This window comes from Elephas maximus, chromosome 19 (assembly GCF_024166365.1).
Source record: "Elephas maximus indicus isolate mEleMax1 chromosome 19, mEleMax1 primary haplotype, whole genome shotgun sequence".
Classification (NCBI taxonomy): domain Eukaryota; kingdom Metazoa; phylum Chordata; class Mammalia; order Proboscidea; family Elephantidae; genus Elephas; species Elephas maximus.
In genome coordinates, this window is record NC_064837.1 from 21,186,406 (window position 1) to 21,210,076 (window position 23,671).

The 23,671-nt window shown below is 55.0% G+C and overlaps 1 protein-coding gene across 5 annotated transcripts in view; it reads right to left on the reverse strand.

The window, feature by feature from the left end:
- ABR (ABR activator of RhoGEF and GTPase) overlaps positions 1 to 23,671 on the reverse strand; it is a 205,138-nt gene that overhangs the window by 2,788 nt on the left and 178,679 nt on the right. For 4 of the 5 annotated variants that reach the window (XM_049860017.1, XM_049860016.1, XM_049860019.1 and 1 more), the window contains 6 exons: positions 6,924 to 6,983; positions 6,526 to 6,635; positions 5,757 to 5,896; positions 4,445 to 4,579; positions 3,381 to 3,486; positions 441 to 588 (listed from right to left, as the gene is read on the reverse strand). In XM_049860017.1, coding sequence (XP_049715974.1) covers positions 441 to 588; positions 3,381 to 3,486; positions 4,445 to 4,579; positions 5,757 to 5,896; positions 6,526 to 6,635; positions 6,924 to 6,983 — 699 coding nt within the window. Of the gene's footprint in view, positions 1 to 440; positions 589 to 3,380; positions 3,487 to 4,444; positions 4,580 to 5,756; positions 5,897 to 6,525; positions 6,636 to 6,923; positions 6,984 to 21,622; positions 22,287 to 23,671 lie in introns of those variants that run through there. The other variant, XM_049860021.1, reaches the window with a different exon arrangement.

Consider the following 23,671-nt stretch of genomic DNA (forward strand, 5'->3'; position numbering starts at 1 on the left):
GAAGCCCAGGTATGTTTGCCTATCTTCAGCAGTAGAGGGCGCTGCTAGGCAGAGGGGAGCCTGGGGCAACTTCCAACTCCCTACCTGACCTGAGGTTGGCTTTGGCTTGGCAGCCCTGTCTCAGACTGGCCCTGTCTCTGGTTTTACAGGGATTCCAGAGAAGCTTCCTGGCCCTGGAGCAGTCCCAGAGCTTCCATGCATGAGGACAAAGCCCAGGCTTTTCCCTCCATCCCCAAGCTTGCTTTCTGAGACCAAGGTACTCGGGGATGCAGTCAGCTCCTGAGGCAGACATTCCCCAGTGTCTGGTCTGGGAGAGACAAGACTGTCCATAGCCCTGCCTCCCTGGTGATATCCTACACATCAGCTACCAGCAGCCTGTGTGGCGGGAGAGGGAGGGCGTGGGGACTTGGAGCTGCAGGCCTGGGCAGTGCTGGCGGTACCTGGGCCATGACATCATGGGACCAGATGTCTGCAGCCGACGTGAGGTGTGCTTTGCTCTCCACTTCTGAGGGTCTCAGTAACGTGGGACCAAACACGGTAGCCAGGTTGTGAAGGGACATTTTGTTGATGGGTTCCTTTTCAGCAACCCTGAAAGGGAGGGAGGGGAGAAGAGAAATCATTTCTCAGCAGCCACTCTGCGCTCCAGGGCCCCTGGCCTTAACAAGAATTCCCAGAAGATGCTCACTAAGCTCCCCTCTCCTCAGGCTGAGACCTCCTGGTGGGCCTGGCCAGGCTTGGCCCAGCTGGAACAAATGTTCTCGCTCTTGTCCCAGTACATTCCTATAACATATTCCTAGCTCCTGGGCCACCCCTTGAAGGATCCACAGATAACATCAAATCAAACTTCTTTGTCTCAGGTATAATGTTACTGTCCTAAGAGCTTTCCCTGTAACAGCTCATCCTTATCACAGTCTTTGAGGCAGGTACGATTATTATCACCATCCATATTTTACAGATGAAGAAATCAGAGTGCACAGAGGTCAAATAACTTGCCCAAAGCCAAGCAGCAGTAAGTAGTATAGCTGAGATTTGAACCAGGCAGTCTGCTGCCAGGGCCCACGCTCTCACTGCTCTGCTCTTCACCCTTGGTCAAACAGTTCAGTTGTGGTAAGCAGCCCGTAGGAAGCGTCAGACTGAGTGAGGCTGGGGTGAGGGGACAAAGGCCAGAGGGCCTGGAGCCTCAGCAACAGTTACTAACTAGATCTGAGTCTCTCCTTAATCTCAGCGGGAGCCCAAGGGCTGTCCTCCCATGCCTTTCCAGAAAGGTCTGCCTCATGGGACCCCAGAGTTGCCTCCTTTTGGGTACCCCCCTTCTCTTACGTAAGAGCCAGATGCTCTATAGATACTTCCCCGGAGTGACAGGCAGGAGCTGCCACCTGTGGCTGGTGTCCCGGGAGGCCCAGTATCACCACACATCAGGCCTCCCCCAGTTAAGAGGAAAGGTTTCTGGAGCTGAGACCCCCTTGCTCCGAGCAGCACCCCTCAGCCCATTCCCTAGGATATCATCAATTGCCATCCTCTGGACGAGCCACGGATGTGCCCTCTGGCTGCTTAGGAAACAGGCAGACAAACATTGCCATGCCAGGAGGCAGCTGCACAGTTTGCTGGCCCAGCCCCTCACTACACACACGCACGCATGCACACACACACACAGATCCTGGGCCAGGGGCCCAGATGTGGGAACAGACTGTGCCTGGGTCCCAGTTCCCAGGGTAAAAAACCTAATGAATTTTCCCTTCCCGCTTCTCTCCTGTGCTTCTCCCAGCACTAGCCAAATTATTTGGGAACTGGTTGGGCTTTGGTCCTGGCCAAACCAGAGGGAAAAGTGTCTCATAATGGAGAAAACAAGACACCAGCGCCAGTGGTTTCCAGGTCTCTGATCTCCTCCCGAGTCGGCCTGGCTGAAGCCTCAGGGAGGAACTGGCCCACAAGAGCAGCCTCCTCTCCTCCTCATGGCCCCCTCTCGGGGGCTCCCTGGTCCCCTCATCCTGGGTGACACAGATGTAAGGGGTACCCCATGATTTTTCGTACCCACTCATGCCCAGGACCAGCCTGTGCTCAAAAGAGAGGGACGAAGACATGGATGAACCTTGGAAGCACGCTGAATGAAACTTATTGTTAGGTGCTGTCAAGCTGGTTTCGACTCACAGCGGCGCAATGTAAAACAGAACGGAACTGCCTGGTCCTGCGCCGTTCTCACAATCATTGCTATGTCTGCACCCACGGTTGCGGCCACTGTCAAATCAGTCAGGCACAAAAGTACAAACACTGTGTGATCCCATTTATATGAAATTATCTACAACAGGCAGATGTATAGAGACCAGAGTTTATGGATGGTTACCATAGGCTGAGCACAGAAGCGGAAACTTAGTGCTTAGGAGCACTGAGCTCCTGTTTAGGGGGATGAAAAACATTTGGAAATGGACAGTGGTGATGGCTGCGTAACATGGTGACTGTATTAATGTCACTGAATTGTACATGTAAAATCATTCAAATGTAAATGTTTGGTTATATATACTTTATCACCAAAAAAAAAAATAAAAAGGGACGAAGACACTTTCAGGGCTAGCTTCAGTTCTGAACTTGACCGCAGGCCTCAACTTAGCAGCTCTTGGTTGACCCAGTGTATGTGTGGGGGAAGCGGTGAGAAGGGCCTTAGTTTAGGACTTGGGAGATGTGGGCTCTAGGGGCAGATCCACTGCTAACTCAAGGAAGTTTCTGCTGCTATTGGGGACTCAGTTTTCCTATCTGATAAGCGAGATGTGGGTCTAGACCAGTGGGTTTCAAGCTTTTTTGACTATGATCCACGATAACAAACACATTTTACAGTGTACTCCAGTTGCTGTTGTTGCTAGTTGCCATCGAGTTGATTCTGACTCACGGCGACCCCATGTGTGCAAAGCAGAACAGTCCATAGGGTTTTTATGGCTGTGCCCTTTCAGAAGCAGATTGCCAGGCCTGTCTTCTGAGGCACCTCTGGGTGGGTTGGAACTGCCAACATTTTGGCTAGCAGTTGAGGGCTTAACTGTTTACATCATCTAGGGCCTCCTATACCCCAGTACACGTGTCTATGCCTAACTGAACAAAACGGCAGCGCTGACACTTCCCGCTTCTGTTTCTCCGTTTCATTTCAGAAATGCTCCTTTGACTGAACGAACCACGGATAGGTTGGGGCCCCCTGACTGTAAAATCCGTTTACAACCCTTGGCTCTAGCCCTGCTGTTGTCGCAAACCCAAATATTTCTCAAAACAGAAGAATGTGAGTGCAAGCATTTGAAAAGCAAACTCTCACCCTGCTGTGGTTGGCCCAACAGAGGCCACCGGCCATGGGGGAGGGGAGGAGGTGGGTCCCTGCTTTCCCCTGAGCTGGGCCCCATTACCTTTTCAAGTGTTCCAACAGGAAGAGGAAGGTGATGAGGTTGGGGTCGGGCAGGGAGCGGAGCAGGTGCATCATGCAGTTCTCCTTGGCAGCAGGGTCTGACAGGGCTGGGGGGACACAAGGGGGTAGATGGCGCTGGGCTCGGCTCCCAGGGTGGGTAGGGCTCTGTAGCCCTAGGGAGAGCTCCCATGGTCGTGAGGCTGAGGGACCCAGCGGGAGAGCCCAGGCTGCCCATGCTTAGGGAACAGACCTGGCAGGGAAGGACCTGGCGTCTGGGTGGGCTTTTACCAGCTGGTTCCTACCAGAGCCCCTCCACGACTGCTAAGTCAGAATGAAGGCAGGCTGGTAGGCTGGGGGGAGCAGACTCCCTTCCTTCTCCTCACTGCCCAGGTCTTTATCATTGCTGCCTGTCTTCACCCTCTGTCTGTAAGGCTGTATTTAAGTCAAAAGTGGCATTTGCTGCCAATGGCGTGAATGTCTTTCTCTTTCAACCACCTCTGATGCTGAAGTGTGGGGGAGCAGCCTTCCATGGGCTCCTTATTCCCCGCAGGACGGAGCCCTGATCTGAGCCAGGAGGGATATCCCGGCTGGCTTGCATTTGGCCCAGGTAGGTGGAGGCAGGAGGCCTGCTGACTGGAACCCTCTGCTCCCTCCCCCACCTATGGCGAAAGGTGAGGAGACGAGAGGGCGGCCATGCTGGAAGGCTCAGCACAAGCCATGTCACATGCACTCTGGCTCTAACCAGGCTCCTCCTTCGCTCTGGGGTGCCAGTCCCTGCCACCCACCTCAGGGCAGTTTTTCCTAGCCACCTGAGTTTCCAAGCACGGAGTTCAGTGTCCAAGTAGGAAGCCCAGAGGGCAGGCCATGGGACAGTGAGGGGAGACAGGTGAGAGAGGGTCCAGCTCTGGATTAGGTCTCAGCAGACCACACGGTGCCCTCCGGCCATCCTGCCATGTGGCCCTGGTACCCTGGGAAGCATCAATGGGCAAGGGGAGCCACAGTCTTTACTTTGCTGGTCAGAGAGGCCTGGCTCAGCCCAGCCCTCAGGACCCCCGGGAGCCTCACCAATGCCCTCCATGAAGGCTGGGTAGAGTCGGTCTGTGAGGAGGGGCTCGGGCAGCTCCCGGAAGTACAGCTTGAGGGTGCCCGCGATAGCGTTGATGTCCATGTCACTCAGCATCAGCAGGATGTCCTTGTTGTCTGTGGACAAAGGTGCGAGGTCAGGAGCACAGCTGGCCTCACAGTCACCCATCTCCCATGCAGCCCTCAGCTGGGCAGGCAGCCCTGTTCCAGCCCCCATATACATCCTGAGACAGCTCAGCCAGGAATGCCCCCACCCACCCCACTTCTGGTTCTGGTCTTCCCCAGAAAGGCAGAATGTAGTAGTGCCCACAGGTTGTATCTCAGCTCTGTTGGGGTGGGGCTCAGGAGGCTGAGAGAGACAGGCTGGAGTCTGGTCTGCTCTGGCCCCCAGGGACAGGGAGGCATGTCACCCAGAGTTCTGGAGTCACATTCACACCATGTGGCATGAACCCTCCTCCCAACTGGAATCTCCCCATCGCCAAGTTCCTCTCTGGAAGGCACTGCACATTTTTTACACCTAAAATCATGTTCCAGCAAAGCCTCAGCTTCCAGGCACACACGGGAGCCATGTGCCCGCATGTCCCCAACCCTTTCCTCTGCCCCAAGCTCCCCCACCATGTCTGCTTGGCAGCTGCCTGGGAACACCCACCGGGGCCACTGGTCAGTCCCCCCATGGAATCATCACTGCCTGGCCATTCAGGCTCTCTGACTACTGGGTCTCCCTGCTGCTGCTGCAGCCTAAACCAGCAGGGTTGGGGAGAAGAAACCAGAATGGGAAGGCCTCCCATTGAGGAGTTCACAGCCAATGCTAGAGGAAGAACTGACCCTCCCAAAGGGTACTCAGGGCCCTGGAGATGCCAGAGAGAAGCCAAGCCAGCAGGCCCAGGCTCAAAACCCTTTAATTTCCCCTAAACCCACAAGGCACCCAGGAGGTAAGAAGGGAGCCATGAACAGGGACTCTGGAGTCAGAAAGATCTGTGTTTAAATCCAGGTACAAAGCCTACAGGCTGGATGGGCACATGACCTGGCCTCTCTGAGACTCAGTTTCCTCATCTGTAGCCGTGGATGAGAGGTTGGAGGGGAAGGGGACGACATGAGAAACTCAGGATAAGCTCTCATCACAGGGACTCAGAAGGGCCCATCCCATGCCACGCTGGACTGCAGGCTGGAGACTAGGGTGCCTCTGCCATTGGCTGGTCCAGGCCTCCTGGTTCCACTGAGCTGTCCACCAGCCCTACAAACATGCTGGGGCACCCCCTGTCCCCGCCACCCCAGCTGGGCCTCCTGGACTCACTGGCATCAAAGACAGCCTTCAGTGCCTGGATGTCCGTGGCCACCCCAGATATCCGGTAGATGCCGACCTCCTCAATGCCCCTCTTCTCCACCTCCTCCACACACTGCCGGACGATGTAGGGCACCTTGGAGCGCTCCCGCCTGCGGGGGCAGGGGCGTCAGGGGAGGGTCTCCCGATGACATTTGTACTGTAGCCACTCCCCATCAACACATCCTTGCCTTGGAGAGCTCTAGACTAGGATCAGGAAGGTGGGGCAGAAAAGGCTGAGAGAGCCCATACACCCCTATCCCACCCGAGGCCTGCCTGCTGATGGCCAGTCAGGGCCTGGGGCACAGGTAGCAGATAAGCCCCAAGACTCTGGGGAAAGAATGTTCCCCTACAGCAGAGGTCTTAGATTCAAATGCTTTATGGGGCCCGTGGCAGGTACCCCATGAGTGAGATCGTGGGGAACCGAGGCCCAGGCCTCCACACTTGGATTCCAGCCCATTGCTCCCAGCCAAAATGTGGGCTGCAGTCGTCAGCTCTTCCTATTTGTCATAAGAAGCTGGCCATCAGGGCTTTCCATGAAACCCTGAGATGGCTTAGTGTTGGCTTGTTTATTCCTCAAGTATCGTGGGAGCCAGAGAACGCTCCTCCAAACTGGCCGTGTGTGATGACCAAACTGATGGCAACTGATTAGGTCCCAGGCATGGCAGAGATGGCTGGAAGGCAGGGGCTGGCAGGACCCAGGGTGCTGATCCCTGCGCCAGAGCCCAGAAGCAGCACCTACTTCGTCACCACGCTGATCTTCACACCAAAGACGCCCGTCTGCTTCTTGGATGGGGTCCTCTTCAGGCTCATATCTCGGCTGGTGAACTTCATGGAGAATTCCACTTTGATCTGGTTGGGGGTGAGAAAGGAACGAGGCCCCCAGGGCATGAGTGCCTGAGAAGTGTCCCCCAAAACACAGGAGCCCCTCCACAGGAGTACAGACACTCAGGGCTCCCTGAAACGGGATGGGGTGGGGAAAAGGCAGGGGAGGGGAGGGAAGAAGGACTGGGCTTGGGGGGGGGGCGGTGAAGGCAGCACAGCATCTGAGGAAAAGCCCAGGGGCAGGGGGCTGGGGGTAGCTGGCAGGGAAGGGCCACTCTCCCACTGCACAGACACTTCCTTTCTCCCCCGGCTCACCCCGTTCATCTCAATCACGTCCGTGTGCCAGTTTTTCGTTTCTACAGTTTGTGGATCCAACTGCAGAGAAAGAGAGAATGTGAGTGAGAGAGATGCCAGCTCTTGGAGACCCAGCCAGAGCTCCCTCTGCTGGTCAGTGGCTGCTCACAGGTGAATGTCTACTTTGTGGGCTAAAAGGCCAGGAAGGTGGAGGCAGGGCTCCATGCTCTTCTTGAAACCAACCTTTCAGGAGCCTCTGTTTCCAGAACAGGAACTGTCCGGGCCCTCCCAGACCCCTGTGATGGATGGGCAGGGCACACTCGGTTAGGTTTTTCTGCCTATGTCACCTCCTGGACCCCTGACCATCTCATGAGACAGGTATTATCACCCGTTTTACAGATGCAGAAACTGAGGTTCACAAAAGATAATCCACTTGCTCAACCACAAAACTGGAGCTGTCAGGAGGGCATGCCAGCACCATGCTAGACATGTGGAAGGTGTTGAAGGGGAGGCAGCGTGAGGTAAATGTTAAGAACCCATTCTCAGGAGTCAGGCAGCCTGGGTTTGAGTCCTGGCTCTGCCTCGTCCAGCTGTGTGACCTTGGGCACATTTTAACCTCTCTCAGCCTCAGTTTCCTCATCTGGAAAACACAGCCAGTGACAGAACCTGCCTCCACGGACTGGTGTAAGGATGTAATGGGATAACCTGGGTTGAGTGGGTGGTCCCCAGATAAGCAAATGCTCTACAGGGGAGGCCCCCACGCTTTGGCTGGAGCCTTGAGGAGGGAGCACAACAGGGAGGGCCAGAGACATCCCTCACATGGGACCGTACAGGACTCGGTCTCTAACTCAGCGGCCTTCAAATTGTTTTGCTGGTGTGCCCACAGAATAATTCTGAAAAACCATGCAATCCTTGGCACATTTTTAAGTTGACATCTGAACATTTCCATGGCAAGTCTAAACAGTTGCAAAGAATATCACTTCCAAAACGATGTAAATATTGACATCTTAAAATAAACCTGTTACATCATTCCTTCGAGTCTCTTCAGTGGAACCTCAGTGCCATAGTGATTTGATATCTACCATCATACATTTAAAAAATGCATGAACCAGCTCCTCTTTTCCTTGCATCAGTCCCTTTTCTTCTTGAATTTATACTTTTATCCCATTTCTCCCCAAGAATTTTGTCCTAGTTTATATTTTAGAAGTCTTTTATTTATCACCTTATTCTATTTTGCTTCAGCAAAAATTATCTGTATAAACTGATGTTTAAAATTTCCTGAGACCACAAGGTTCTGAGTATGCAAGACACATTTTGGATTAGTTATTACAATGATTGTTGTCGTCGTTGTTAGTTGCCATGGACTGGCCCCTGAGTCATGGTGTCCCCGTACACAATGAAACAAAAAGCTGCCTGGTCCTTTGCCATCCCTGTGAGAAGTTGTGGATCAGACCATTGTGATCCATAGGTTGTCACTGGCAAGCTTCTACTGACAGATGGGTGGGTGGTGGCTGCGCATGAGGTATACTGGCTGGGAATTGAACCCAGGTCTCCTGCATGGATGGCAAGAATTCTACCACAGAACCACCACTGCCCCATTATAATGATTGTTGTTGCGTGTTGTTGAGTCGATTCCAACTCACAGTGACCCTATGTGACAGGCTAGACTGCCCCGTAGGGTTTCCTAGGCTGTAATCTTTATGGGGAAACCCTGGTGGTATAGTAATTAAGCACTATGGCTGCTAACCAAAAGGTCTGCAGTTTGAACCCACCAGCTGCTCCTTGAGAAACTCTGTGGGGCAGTTCTATTCTGTCTTATAGGGTCACTATGAGTTGGAATCGATTCGATTGCAATGGGTTTTTTTTTTTTTTAAATCTCTGTGGGAGAAGACTGCCAGGGCTTTTCTCCTGTGGAGTGGCTGGTACATTCGAACCAGGGACCTTTTAGTTAGCAACCAAGTGCTTAACCATTGCATCACCCAGGGCTCCTTATTACAATGATTACCAGTACACAATTAAAAAATAAACCAGCACATTACAAACTTTAGTAAGGATTAAACAGCAAAGTACCATTTTATTGGAATCTCTTGAGATGGTGAGAGCGTTTTTCCTTTCTCCTTCATGTATAGATATGATTATTATTTTCTGCTAGACCGAAACAAGGTTCAGCATCGATACCATTCATAAAAAATATGGGGGCTGAAAACTGTTTCATTACAACAATGCTACGCAATTCTTTAAACTCTTTCCACATTATTTGCCTTAAATAACATACACAGCTATCATAAAAATTATTTGAAATGACCTCTCAGCTGACCATCAGGTCCTCCATCAGTCTTGTGGAACGCAAAGAAATGGAAACCATTTGACTTGTGGGAGTATTGGTAACCCGGTCATTAGAGTCTTTTACTTTCTCAACACCTACACCAACATTTCAGACAGGCCCTCTTTCTGGCACCCAGGAGGTCTTGGCGCCCTGGGCCAGAGCCCCACAGAGAGCCTGGGGCCCTTCCTCTGTACAGGGAGAGAGGGGTGGGGAGAGGCCTGTTTTCAGGTGAGTCAGTTTTTGGCAGCAGCATCTATGGGAGTTCATGATCTGTAAACTGATGCCCTTAAAACATTCCCTGCTCATGGACCCCTTGGCAAGTCTGTGCACCTCCAGGAGCATGTGTACCATGGTTTGAGCACTGTTGCTCTAACTGCCACGGTCTCACCGCAGAGGGAAAACCAGATCTGGGTCAGCCCAGGGCTTCTACAACATGAGATGGGTCCTTCTGATACCTTCTACCACCCACACAGCCTGGCTGGAGATGGGGCACCCAATCTGCTGATGGGGTCTGGTCTGTCCCTAGCTCACTCTAGCTCTGCACCTGGGCAGCTCTGGCCTGGGCGCAGCCTTCAGCAGTCAGCTCCTGGCCTGGAGGAGGCATGCAGAATAGTATGGAGACAAACCCCCACCTGCAGTACCACCTCAAACATGCACGGGAGGTGTACGGGAGCCACCAGCCTAGGCACCATCTCTGGTGGATTTGAGAGTAGGCACTCAGGTTTGGGGAGGTGTGCAGAATTAGCCACGGGCTGGGCTCTCTATTCCAGAAGGCTCTGAGGCCCTTGCCCTACTGGGTCCCCAAGGACTCACTTTCCTGAAGCCTCCCTCCCCTCTAAACTTCTATATGCCCTAAGCCCTCACTGGGCCCATGGCACAGGCTACAGTAGTCCCTTCACCCCAACCTGACCACGGGTCTTAGACGCAGGGCCTGAGTCTGCCCTTGGCTCTGTCCCCCAGCAGTAACCACACAGATTCACACACAGGGTTATTGTTGTTAGCTGCCATTGACTGGCCTCTGACTCATGGTGCCCCCATGCACAACTGAACAAAACATTGCCCAGTCCTGCGCCATCCCCTTGATCACTCATGGATCAGACTGTTGTGATCCATAGGGTTTTCACTGGCTTATTTTTGGAAATAGATTACCAGGCCTTTCTTCCTATCCTATCTCAGTCTGGAAGCTCCGCTGAAACCTGTTCAGCATCATAGCAACATGCAGGCCTACACCCAAAGACGGGTGGTGGCTGTGCATGAGATGCGTTGGCTGAGAATGGAACCTAGGTCTCCTGCGTGGAAGGGGAGAATTCTACCACTGAATCACCACTCCTCCAGACACAGGGTAAAACCAAAAAACCAAATGCACTGCCACTGAGTTGATTCAGGCTCACAGCAACCCTATAAGTAAGAGTAGAACCGCTCCATATGGTTTCCAAGGCTATAAATCTTTATGGAAGCAGACTACCACATCTTTATCCTGCAGAGCGGCTGGTGAGTTCAAACTGCCAACCTTTCAGTTAGCAACTGAGTGTTTAACCACTGTGCCACCAGGGCTCCTTGGACACAGGATAGAGAGATCTTAATTGCTCTATGTCGACTAAGGCAGATGCTACTTGGGAGACACATTCCGGAGAGACCAACCCCTTTTAAAGCTGGTCTCTCCAGGTATTGGCATAAGCCCCATGCCCTGGTATCTGGCAGGATCCATCTAAAGCCCACCCCATCCCTTCTTCCCATATACTGGCACCTCCTGGCATCTGTCACAGACTGAGTTGATGGTTCCTTCCTGGGTCTAGGCATGGGGTCTGAACACAGGTCCTGAGCGGGGAAGGATTGGGAGTCAGAGAGACCTGGGCCCACAGGTTCGCTCTTCCATTCGCTGATCAAGCCATGTCATCTCCTTCAATGTCCCACCTCCTAGAGGCACACACACCTACCTGACATGGTTGTCATGGGAGAGAGTAACAGAAACCGACATTACTTTGAGCACTTCCTATAAGCTGGACACTGTGACAAACCCTAAATGTCCAGCATCTCCATCCATCATCATCACAAACCTGTGAGGTTTATGCCTTTCTACCTGCTCCTGTTTGACAGATGAGGGCACTGAGGCTACCGAGAACGAGGAGCCTGCCCAGAGCCACACACTTGGGAGGTGAGAGCTGAATACAAAATCAGGTCTCCCTGCCTCACCTGCTTTGCTGAAACTGCAAGACAATGTGTAAAGTACCAGCCTGGTGCCTGCACCTCTCCGCTGCCATTGTTATTTACTTAGAAAGGAGATATCGGGCTTCCTGGTGGTTTGGCACTGCGGGGAGACCTGGGTGCTGGCAGGCTGCCTCCTGTTCAACTCTTCCGTCCCCTCCTCCCCATCGCTTCTGTTCCAGCTGACAAGAAGCAACCCTGCGTTTCCTGGGAGTATCTGAGCTTGGAAAAGCTACTCCTGTGTCTAAGGCTCAGTTCTCACTCGCCTCTTCGTGATAGTCTTCCTGGATCACCCCAAGCCACAGGAATCTTCTCTTCCTGCCTGCCTTCCTGCCGCATGAAACTCCTGCCCCCTGCAGACTGCAAAACACCACTTGCTCTCTGTCAAGGCCAGACCTGGATCAGGTGGAGCTGCCATCTTCCTGGTCCCTGCTGCAGGTGTGGCCTTGGTGCTCCCTCTGGGAGGCCTGCCCAGCCCCCCAACACCCCAACAATGGAGCTCTGTCTCCCAGGAGGCCAGGAGCCTCCAGAAACCAAGTCTATTTCAGGATGTCATTTAAATACAGAGAAGGGCGGGTGAGCAGTAGAGAGAGACATGGGCACATTTTCCAGAGAAATGATGCTGCCTGAATAGCTGCGGCTATTTATAACCCCTGGGAAATGTGGACTCTGCTATTTCCTGATTAAATTAGTGCTCGGGGTGAGGAGCCAGCCCCTGGGACGTCAGTGGAGGGGACACCTGACAGCTCACCCTCCGGTCCCAAAAGACAGGCGCCATCTGCAGGGCCTGGGGAGCAGTACCTGGGGGAAATCTGATCACCTGAGGGAGGGGGACAGGTGGGCTTGCAAAGGGCCAGGCTAGGGGAGACATACAGAGGGAATCTCCTTCACATTCCAGATAACACACTAGGGTCCCCCAAGCTGAGGCCCAGGCAGGAGAAGGAAACAGGGCCACAAAGCATCTTGGAGAAAGCTATTAATGAGTGGGCCATAAACAGCCACTAAGAGCCACTCAACAGTTTCTTTTTTGTCTACGCATTTCGACACGGTCAAGTCACAGCTCCACATTCAGGCCTCTCCCAAAGGGAAATGGCTGACCTCTGGGGTGATGTCTGGGAGAGGATCAGGTCCTCTCACAACGAAGTCCTGAGCCTGCTGGGAATTCTGCATTCCCACGTAAGGTGAAAACAGATTCTCAGGGACAGCCCAGGTGGGTGGTTGGGGGGCCACCTCCCCTGGCCCCAGTGGCTCCACATTTAGGACAGGAAGCACCACAGCGGTCTTCAGACGGGCTGAGAGGGTGTGGGAATCACCTAGATGTTGGGTATGGCCTTAGATTCAGGAATCTCCTTAGGAATCCCTTCTGAGAGGTCCAAACCCCAGGCCTGAGGCATCTTCCTCCTGGCCCCAGCTCTCACCAGCCTGAGGCAGATGACCCCAGCAAGTGACTTCCTTTGTTCTGATTTTAGTGCCGTTCCCGGCTGTCTCCCAGTGTCTGGGATTTAGGAGGTACCCAGTAAGCCTGGGCCACCCTCAACACTGGGGCCCCCATTCCTCTTCCCAAGTAGGTAACAGAGCCCAGACTCAAGCCCAGGTCCTTCTGACTGCTAGGCCACACTTTCCACTATGACACACTCCCTCAACCATGGCAACTTGTCTGGAAGTTTCCTAGTGATCATCTCTGCTGCAGCCCCCTCCCGCAGCCCTTACATTCACCAACTGGTTGCCCTGAGTTGATTCCAACTCATGGTGAGAGAAGAACTGCACGTCAGAGTAGCAGTGTGCTCCACAGAGCTCTCCAGGACTGATTCCTCAGAAGTAGGTCACCAGGCCTTTCTTCCAAGGAGTCTCTGGATGGGCTCGAACTTCTGACCTTTCGGTTAGCAACAAGTGCATTAACTGTTTGCACCACCCATAGACTCCAGGCCCTTTCATGGGCTTCTTTAATCTACAACAGGCCTGTGGTGGCCCTGGCTGTGGGCTGCTCGGGACAGACAGTCAGGAGTAGCCACTGACAGGCTCAGTACAAGGGGGGGCCCAGGTGCACTGCAGACTTCAGCAAAGATGACTTCAGGATGCAATACAGGGGCTCACTTGTGGACAGAGACACATGAAGACAAACTTCATCAGGAGCCCCAAGGGGTCTCAGGTCCTCCACCTCCCTCCTCACAGTCCCTTGGCCCCACGCCTGAAAGCCTGAAACACCCTCTTCCCACTGGAACCTCCCTCTGTCACTTCCACACCCCAGGGATCAGAGGTTGGAGGAGCCTTGGCCCTGGGCACCACCCCCAACCCTTGTATCCCTCTGGGCCCTTTTTATTACTCCAGGTACTCCTCTCCTCCCTGGCTCCCTGGGCCTGGCATGCTGCCCTGTCCTGGGATGGGTGCGGACTTCCTGTGAAGCCCAGAGTCGATTCTGACTCACAGCGACCCTATAGAACAGAGTATAACTACCCGTATGGTTTCCAAGGAGTGGCTGTGGATTTGAACTACCGACCTTTTGGTTAGCAGCCATAGCTCTTAACCACTGCGCCATCAGGGGTCCTAGAGTTGGCTTGAGGGCCACTACAAGCTAAGTGCTTTCTTGATAGCAATGGCAGTAAAGCCTGTATACTGAAGTTGTCACCCCAAGACGCAGGACAGGAACACTAGGAAATTATTCAAGAACGACCTCTATGAAATCGGCCCGTGTGTGGGGTACCAAACAGAAGGCTGAGATGCTGGGGCTGTCCCTAGGCATGCCTGCCAGAGACCAAGTGGAGCCAGGCCCTGGGTCGGGTGTCACTTCTAGTGACAGTCCACTTCCTGGGGCTCCCAGGCCAGTGGCCACGGTGGCGGTCCTGGCTGGCTCTCCACTGCCCTCCCCCAACAAGTGCATCCACATACTCAGGGCTGGGTCCCCTTGGGACACCAGAGCCAGGCTGTCATTGAGACAAACCACAGGCGTGAGAGGCATGGTGGGGCTGGCGAGGGGGGATGGGGAGCTGCCAAGAGCCTGCCTCTCCTCCCTCGGGGCGGGTACTGGAGGAGGGTGCTGGAGGATTCCATCAACGTGGCTGCCCTGAGAGGAATTCAGAGGAGACAGTGCAGACAGGGAAGAGGCCGCCAGGGCCTCTATCCCAGCTTCCAGCACAGCAGTTGGGTTGGGGGCAACCAGGGCTGGCTCAGGAAACTATCGCCCCATCTTCCCAGCAACCTGGGCCTTCCTACCACAAGGTCTAGCAAGCTCTGCTCCTCTGGCCCTCACCCTGCAGGGGTGGCCTGGCCAGGCCCCCGGGACTCCCCTTAGGACGCCCTGCAGCCATGGTTTGCCCACCCACTCTCACCCCAAGCCAGCCCCACAACAGGCTTGCCCTAGCTCTCCATTCTAAGACACAGAGGAGGCCCCTTCTCCTCAGCTTGCCTCCCCTTCCCCTCCCAAGAACTTTGAAGTCCCTGAGGCCTGCATATGGAAGGGGTTTAGCAGCTCTGAATGAGCTTTTATTGAAGCCAGGTTAGGCCTGTGGCACCCACTGCGACCTGCCTTCCCCAGCGCTCCACATTCCAGAGGCTCAGCCTGCCTTGGCTCAGCCTGGCCTGTTCCAGGAGGTCCCCACAATCGGGCACATCCCTCCCACAGCCCTGGGGCCCTGGTGCTTTTTCAGAGCTGGCCCACCCATCCCAGCCCTCCTTGGCCCAAGGAGCCTGAAGACTTCACCCCAGGACTAGGCCTCAAACCAATAGCAGGGAATTGGCCCTACCTCAGCCCAGGGCCATGCTGGGAGCACCAGGGTAGCAAAGGCAGGGGCAGTGGGCAGCTCCTAAGAAAAGACACTTGGTCAGGGCCAAAGCAATGTAGCGGCAGCCCTCAGCAGCCCTGTCCCCAAAGCGAGGAGGTCCAAGTCTAAGGCAAGAGGTTAACCGGGGTGCTGATTGGGAAATTTCATGCTAATTGCCACAGTAAGACCTTTAAGACCACTCTGGCCTCTCATCTTGGAGTGGTTTGGTAAGAAATACAAGTCTTTCTTCGAAATTGATTCCACCCTCCCTGCCCAGGCCAGGAGTCCTTTCTGGACATGGAGCCTGCTGTTAGTGAGGTGGGGGTACTGGCACTTCCATCGCCCGTTCCAGCACTAAGAAGCCTCTCAGGTGGACTCTCCCCATGCCCCATATCTGCTTTGAGTCTCACCTTCACGAGGCATCATCAGAAGTAACTGGTGTGCCTATTACCTCTATGCACAGCGTGCTAGGCTGGGTCCCACACGCAGCAAGGCTGTCGGGAGAGGCTCCTGCTTCCAGAGAACCCCATCCGGGGCATGCAACCACATCCCAACTGGCCCCAAGACCACCCAGACAGCTGGACAACTGAGAAGCAGTCACAGGGCCAGCACGGGCTCTGGACCTTCTCCTTGGAGGCCTCGTAAAGCACAGAGGTGCCATGGCTAAGAGCCTGTGCTCTGGGTTTGAGCTCTGGCTCCGCCCACTAACCCACTCGTGGGATCTTGTCTAGATCACTCCCTGAGCCTCAGTTTCCTCATATGTAAAACGGAGTGGATAATAACAATACTGACCTTGTAGGTCATCAGAAGTATTACGTCACCTAACCCAGGTCAGGAACATGAATGCTGCCTGGTACTTAGTATGTGGTCAAAACGTATGGTCACCACTAAAGGTGTGTTTCACCCCCAAGTAGCTTCCCACAGCACTTACAGTGAGTGCGGAATTTCCCGTCATGGCCAAGGCCCTGTGTGGTCTGGCTGCTGCCCACCTCGTCCAGCATCATCTCCTGCCGCTGTCCACATGGCCTCCGTGTGCACTCAACTCAAACATGCCACAGCCACCCCTGCTTGCGGTCCCGACCTTGCCGGCTCCTGTCCTACAACGCGCTGTCCCCAGATCTTTCATGGCTGAATCTTTCTTGTCATTTAAATCTCAGCTCAAGAATCATCTCCTTAAGCAAGGACCCCCTTCCCGCCCCATCAGTCTCTCATCCATCACCCAATTTTATTCTCTTCACAGCACTTATTTATCGTCCGACTCCTCCTATAGAGAGAAAGTGCCATGAGAGCAGGACCTTGCCTGTGTTGGGCACCTCAATATTCCCAGTGCCTGAGTGCCCCCCACATGAAGGGTACCCCATCAACATCAATGGACCACATGAATGAGCTGGGATGTGGGGGATGGAGGAAGCAATGCCCTTCTGCCAGGGTTCCTTTAGGAAAAGGGTCAAGGAGCGCCACGTTCCTGTTTGCCTCCCTTCTGCCATGTGTGGTGAATGGCTGGCCTCGGCCCAGGGGCAGCCTTGTGACCTCTCCAACCCAGACTTTCCCAGCATGTTGAGAGTTTAAGGCTTAGAAATAGGAATCTTGAGACATGGCCAAGATCATCACATGAACTGGATCTAGGAGATCATCCTGTGCAGCTTGCTCATTGGACTGATGCCAAAGAACCAGAAGGGTGAAGACATTTGCCCAAGGTCACACAGCAAGTTAAAACAGGAGACCCAAGACTAGAAAAATGAGGCCCCTTGATTCCTACCACCCGGTGCCCTGCCCTACCTGGCACTCTATACCATACGAGCCTGAGGGGAAGGGGTGCTCCAAAGAGACCTCCTGGAGCAGATTTGGGGCACGCAGGCATCTCATGGGAAGGGGGCTGTGGATGTCATTGCTCTGTTTGTGCCCATCTGAGGCAGTGACCCAGGGCTGGGGCCACCGTCCAGGATAGAGAGGGTTCTGGCTTCTGGCTCAGGAGCAAGCTCCACTTTCTCCCAGCTGAAGCAGGGGGCAGAGGATCACTGTGGGGATATGGGAGGCCTCCCAGCCTCTCTGCAGGAGAATCCCAAGGGCCACTTCCCACCTCTGCAGGGCCCATCCTGGGGAAGCAAGGACAACAGGGCCTTCATCTAAGACTCACTGGGATCCAGGACCATAGTGGCTTTCTCCTGGGGAGTAGGCGGGCAGACCCCGGGAGCATGGGCTGTGTATTCCTCTAGGGTGCTAGGGAGCCCTCAGAACAAAACACCCTTCCTGCCTCCAGCATGATTTGGTGAGGGAGAGGAAGCCAGAACAGCACCTGGTGGTGAGCTCCCAACAGTCTGGGCAGCTGGCAAGGCTACTCAGCAGACAACTAGGCCCTTCCAGACTATAGCTCCCTGACCAATGCCCACCAACTCCCCCAATCTGGCACCTGTAGAAGCTTCTGGGCTCTTTCCAAAACACCTGCCAGCCTGGGCCTGGGCCTCTGAAGACTCCTGCAACACTGGACCCAGGCAGCTTTGTCCTTTCAGGAACAGCCTGTTGGCAGGCTCAGCTCTCCCTGGTCGAGGGCCATCCAAAAGCTGGGGCACCAAGCCCAGCCTGGCTGACTAGCCAAGCCACCCGTGGGTCGCAGAGATGTTAGTGAGGGCCCAGGCCTCTTCTCCCCTCCCCAAGTGCCAAGAACCAGCACCTTGCCAAGTTCATTTAGAGTGGGGCTCCTACCTTGGGGTCAGTGCCCACCCTGAAATGGCACATAATTTGTACATACGAGTGGCTCTGTGGGTGAGTGGGGGCCCTATGACCTTCATCAGATTCTCAAAGTCAAGGACTCCTGCTCTAAGGAATGTAAGAGGCCTCTCAGGGGCCACTATGGTGGGAAGGCAGTGGCACTGGGGGTTGAGAGACCACTTCTGTGTGGTCCCAGGAGTCAAGTCTCCTCACAGGCAGCTTGAGGCATGGGGAAGTGCTGTGAGAAGCATAATCCCTGCAGGAATCACAGGAATCCCTCCAACCCTCCATCCAACCTGCCAGTGGCCTGGCCACAATCCTGGCCCACACAAAGACCCAGGGGGAAACAGGCTGGTGGCAGGGGTCTCCGGCCCAAGGGAGAGGCGCTGCTGTCCCTGCTCTGCGGCTGAGGTATCAGTACAGGGTGTGAGAAGGGAAGACACGGGATGCGGGTTCCTTCTGTCAGCAGATGAGGGGGGCAGGGCAGAGGGGCATGCAGTCAGGGCTAGGATAGATCTTTAAAGTATAGGCTCCAAATCTCTTCTTGATGCCCAGACACAGATTACAAAATAAAGTCACTGAGTCAGAGACATGTCCGGATCTCGTATCACAGCACCCAGCTCACTGCCTGGGATGGCCCATCACTGGCTCAATTAACCAGGTCATGTGCACATGGGCTGCCTACCTGGTGCTATCTGTCAGGAATAATTTTCAAGTTAAATGACAGAATCTGGGAGGGGTGCTGCTGCCCTGCGATGACCTTCAAGGAAGTAAAGACTCTCTGAACCTAAAGATTCCCCAGACAAGTGGCCCAAAGGGGGATCCCCCTCCCTGTTCTTCCTCAGGTAATACCACTGGTCCTCTCTAGAAGTAGGATGAGGTAGACCCCTTCTCAGAACAAGCTGGCTCGCTTGGGGCTCAGCAGGAAACCCTTCCGTCCACCTTGTCAGTCTCCAGCTTCTTGAGAGAAGCTCTTTGGAGGCTGAGAAGACTCATGTGGCAGCCCCTGGAAGCAGAGACATCATCAGGAATAGCCCTCAACTCTCCCCTCACTCCTCTAGACCTGCCGTTCTGTAGCCACCATCTGGCCTGTCTGGGTCAGGAGCATCCCAGCCTCAGTTGCAGGGATACTAGGAGCCTTGATTTCCCCACCAGACATATGCTTCTGACCCAGCCTGACTTGGGGCCCTACAAACCATTTTAGGACTCCCACAAGCCACTTCACTAAAGCCTTTGGATAGTGCAGTGGGTGGGGAGTGGGGGTTCTCCATCAGCCACTCCCCCTCAAAGTTCAACCTTCTGATGATGTCCTAGGGATTTAGAGGCAGGCAGATGGGAGGAAGAGCAAGGCACTGAGCCTGGTCTACTTGAGTGTGATTTGAGACAAAAAAAAAAAAAAAGAAAAGGAAAGTAGAAATGTGAAGTTAAGCGCCAAGAGGACTGGCAGAACCCACAAACTCAAATGCCACGTGTCTCCTCTGCTAAATGCTTGCACAACAAACCAACTGCCAAGTCAGAGGCCAGAACGAGGCTTCAGCCCCAGAATTCTTCATGAGGTCAAGAAGAAACCAACCATAGCCCCTCTGGAAGCCAAAGGAGAGCCCCTGGCCCCCTGCCCCGGCAACTGGAGACTCCTAAGGGCAGAAGACCCACAGGTATTTCAGTGGCTCAGTTTTAATGGTGGGACTTTTCCATCTGAACAGATTGTTCATCTCCAGCCTGGGTCCCCAGATGAGTCATCCCTCCCTCCAGCCTTTGCCAAGCCTTTAGTTAAGTGGGAGCAGGAGGGCCACAGGTGTCTCCAGCATCCACAGCACCACATCCTCAGGGCACAGTTAATGAGGAGTCAATGAAGCAACCCCTGCTGCCAGGCAGGGCAGTCCCTGGCACCCTTCCCCCACCCCACCTAAGCTGCTGTCTCATCCCAGCCCCATCGGGAGGCTGCTGCACTGAAGAAATAGGTTAATGCGGCTGGGGAAAGAAGAAACGTGGGCAGCAGGCCTGGCTCCACAAGCCCACCTGCTCATCTACCATCCTGGGCAGACAGGCAGGCACAGCAGGGACCCTCTGCTGCCCACAGGGAAGACCCCTTGTGTTCATGACACTGACACACTTTGTCACACAGCATGTGCCAGGGCACTCAATCGCCCGCCACATAGAGCACCCCAGTGCCAGAGCCACCCTGCAGATGCACAGCCGCCAACCAGACCAGCAGCCCTGCGCCAGCCTGGTCCACCACCCTTGACCAGAGAAGCACAATCAGACACGGAGCCAACATCCCGCTGCACCCTGGATGCAAATCCAGATGAGGAATTCCTGAAGTGGCTTCTTGGTTTTGCCAGCCACAAATGGATAGAGAAAGGAAAAGTGAAAGCCTAGGGATTGAGGGTTTAAAACTGCCCTCTACCTACTGTGCACCTCCCCAGGGGGCAAGCACACTGGGAGGGCTCTGTTTGGCTGGCACTGGGCCAGGAGCCTGCTGTATCAGGGGCTAGGGGAGAGGGTGGAGGGTGGGAGCGAATGGCTCCGTGCTGCCGGGCACAGACAGCTGCCTCAGCACCAAGGGGCTCTGGCAGTGGCTGGGGCCATTAGGGCTCTGCTAGCCTGGTCCCTGGGGAGGCTGCAGGTGACACAGGGGCCATTGTAGGACAGCTCAAGTTGCTGCCTTGCCCAGCACTTTCCAGGACTAATGTCACCTCTGGGAGGGTCAAGTGTGCCCCACTGGCAGGGGATGGAACTAAACAAGGAGCCAAGAACATTTCCTCTTGGCAGGTGTCAGGGACCTCTAAGCTGGCCGACAGCGCGGGCTGGCTCAGCTCAGTGGGTCCCCTTCTGAGTTACAGGAGGGCTGGCAAATCCCCATCTACCACACAGACTTGCCAAGCCAGGACTGGCACCCTGTGGCATCTTACTTAGGCTGTCCTTTAGTCTGCAGAGTTATCAAGCGCTTATTGTGCACTTGGCACTGGGTCTGGCCTTCCTCGGATGCCCAATGCTAGGGCCCAAAGCCAGTCCTGAGACAGCCCACCCAGCTGCAGGACAGTTGGCTTCTATCTCAGATTTTATCCCCACCCAGGTCTGGGCCAGCAGAGTGCTCTGGGGCAGCCTGGGCTGAGCGGCCCGCTGGGTCAGGAAGCCCCTGGCACTGGGCCAGTCTTCACCTGAGTGGCCCCTAAAGAGGCAACTGACAGCTCTCAGCCTCAGTAGAGCCACTACCACCCCATAACTCTCCCCGCTCCTCCTGGTGGGGAACGAGCCCCACAACCCCACACAAAGAAACCCACATCACACGCAGATGGGGCGGAGGTGCCTCTGCAGCCTGCAAGAGTGCTCCTCAGGAAAGGGACATCAACCAGTGCCCACTGGACACTGGAGGGTGGAGCCAGGGCTGGGTGCTGGGGAGAACAGAGACCCAGGAGCCCTTTCTAAAGTCTGTTCATCGTCTGGCCTGTAGAGACTCAGAGAAGCCCACCTTTTCCTGAAACCAGCACAGAAGCAGAGAAAGCAGCCAGGGTCGGGGTGGAGGTAGCAACCAGTCCTACTCACCAAATTAAGGCTATTTAGAGACCCACACACTTCCCGGCCTCGGTCCCAGGACTCCAAGGGCCAGGCAGGAGCTGTGCTTGAGCTTAAAGGGGAGCGCAGGTCAGGAAGGGGCAAGGCTGCCCGGTGGCCCAACCTCACCTCCAGCCACCCCCTCCCACTCAGTACCCCGCTGGCACCTTTTGGCGGAGCAGCTTGCTGCGCACCCGGCCCCAGAGCCGGGCTCCTGTGTTGGGCGGCCGCTTGCTCCCGGGGTCCTCCAGCTGATCCAGGCAGCAGCGCTCCAGGGGTTCGCACACCGCCGTCAGGCTGCAGTCCGGCTGAGGCAGGACGTCGGTCATGCTGGCGGCAGCGACGAGGCCCAGCCGCTATAGCGGCGGCCGGGCCTCGGGGGCCAGCTCCCTGCAGGCAGCAGAGGCGCTGGCAGCGCTGCCGGGATCCCGCCGGCAACGCGGGGAGAACGGGGAGCCGTGCGGAGCGCTGAGCCCACGAAGCCTGCCTGGAGCTGTTCCCCGAGCCGGGCAGAGGAGCGCACGATGCGCGCTCAGCTTCCTCCTCCCCTCTGCAGCCCTCCCTTCCCGGAGACTGCAGCCCGCAGATGAGAAGAGGGCCCGAGACCGAAGCCGCTGGCCCACCAGCACCTCACTCCAGCCTCGGGGCCTCGTCTCCGCCTGCCGGTCCCAGCTCGCAGGACCGCTGAGTGTGTGCGCCCCAGCCAGAGGCTGCCGTGCGGGAGCGCCCCCGCCCCCACCGAAGGAAGTGACTCAAAGGAGGCGCTGGAGGCTGCCCCCTCCAAAAATCCCAACCTCCTGGCTTTAACTCTTGGCAAGCTGGGGCACCCGCTCACCGACTCTGAGTCCCTCCCTCCCTCCCTCCCTCCCTCCAGCCCCTACTAAATAAAGTTTGACAAGCAGCTAAACACAATCCGATCCCTTCCCCTCTAGATCCCTGTGTTAACTCCTTCCCCACTGGTCTACCCCAAGCCCTGTGGCCCTGCGGGGGTCTGAGGTATCAGAGAGAGGCTTGGGGGGAGGTTAGGGGGAGTCTGTAGGGGCCAGGGCTCAGCAGGGAGAGCTAGACTTGGGCCATAAATAGCTGCCTTCCTCCCCTTGCAAAGGTCTCCCACTGCCCTGAAGTTCTGCTTCCTGAACCTCAAAGGCCCCCAGGACTGACTCTCCCACCAACTCCTGCACCAAGGCACTTCCCTCAATGCCAACTTGGTGACAGGGCCAGACACGTGTGGATGGGCACTCACAAAGCTCCTCTTGTGGAAAATGTAAAGAAGAAAGAAAATCCCTACTGTGTAGCCTCCCAGCTCAACCCTTTGGCAGTCCCAGGAGGAATTGGACACCTGCGGGCCTTCTCCAGGGACATGGGCAAAGGCCAAGGACAACACTGGTCATAGGTGTTCTGCAAGAACTACTCCCCCCCACAGCCCCTTCTAACCATGCCCCTGAGCACCTCACCAGAAAAGCACAAAAGCAGGGCCAGAGGATGCCGGCTAGCAAAGGAGCAATCAGTCACATTTTGTGCTGAGCACCTCGTGGCATACAGAAGTAAGAACTTGCTCTTGATCCTCAAGCTAGTGAATGCTAACCGAAAAAGAGTGAGAAGTAAATAAGTTTGCAAGTTAGAGTAGGGTGTTCAGAGAAAAACAAAGGCCTGAACTCAAAATGGTCAGGCCACACGAAAGCCAGCGGTGTCCAGGATGGCACACCTTGGCAGAGCTTGGCACAGGCTAGGAAGGAAGCCCATGTTTTCATAGTGCCAACTGTGAGCCAGGTCCCATGCAAGGGGCTTTCTAATATCTGATTGCATTGAAGCCTCACAACTTTTGTGAAGTTGGTGAGAGTGTCCTGTTTTACAGTCATGAGAAGTGGGATGCAAGGAGGTAGTGTCCTTGCCTGACGTCATTTATGTGGGGGGTGGCAGGTCCCTTCACAGCCCTTGCGTGCTTACAACTGCTGTACCTCTCTGAAGGTGTGGGTGGTTCCCTGGACTCAGGAAAAAGAGCTAGGTTAGGACATTTCTTGGCCAATCTCCAGTGCTGGTGCGTCAGGGGACAGAGATCAGCTCTTGGCATCCAGAATGCTCCTGCTGGGTTTCAACCAGCAGACAGATCTCAGGGCTTTACATCAGAGCACTTAGAGTTTTTTGAGAAAGAGGCAGTTTTACTGCACAGATAGCCAAGAACCGGTCATAATAGTTATTTTTAGCTACTGTCAAGT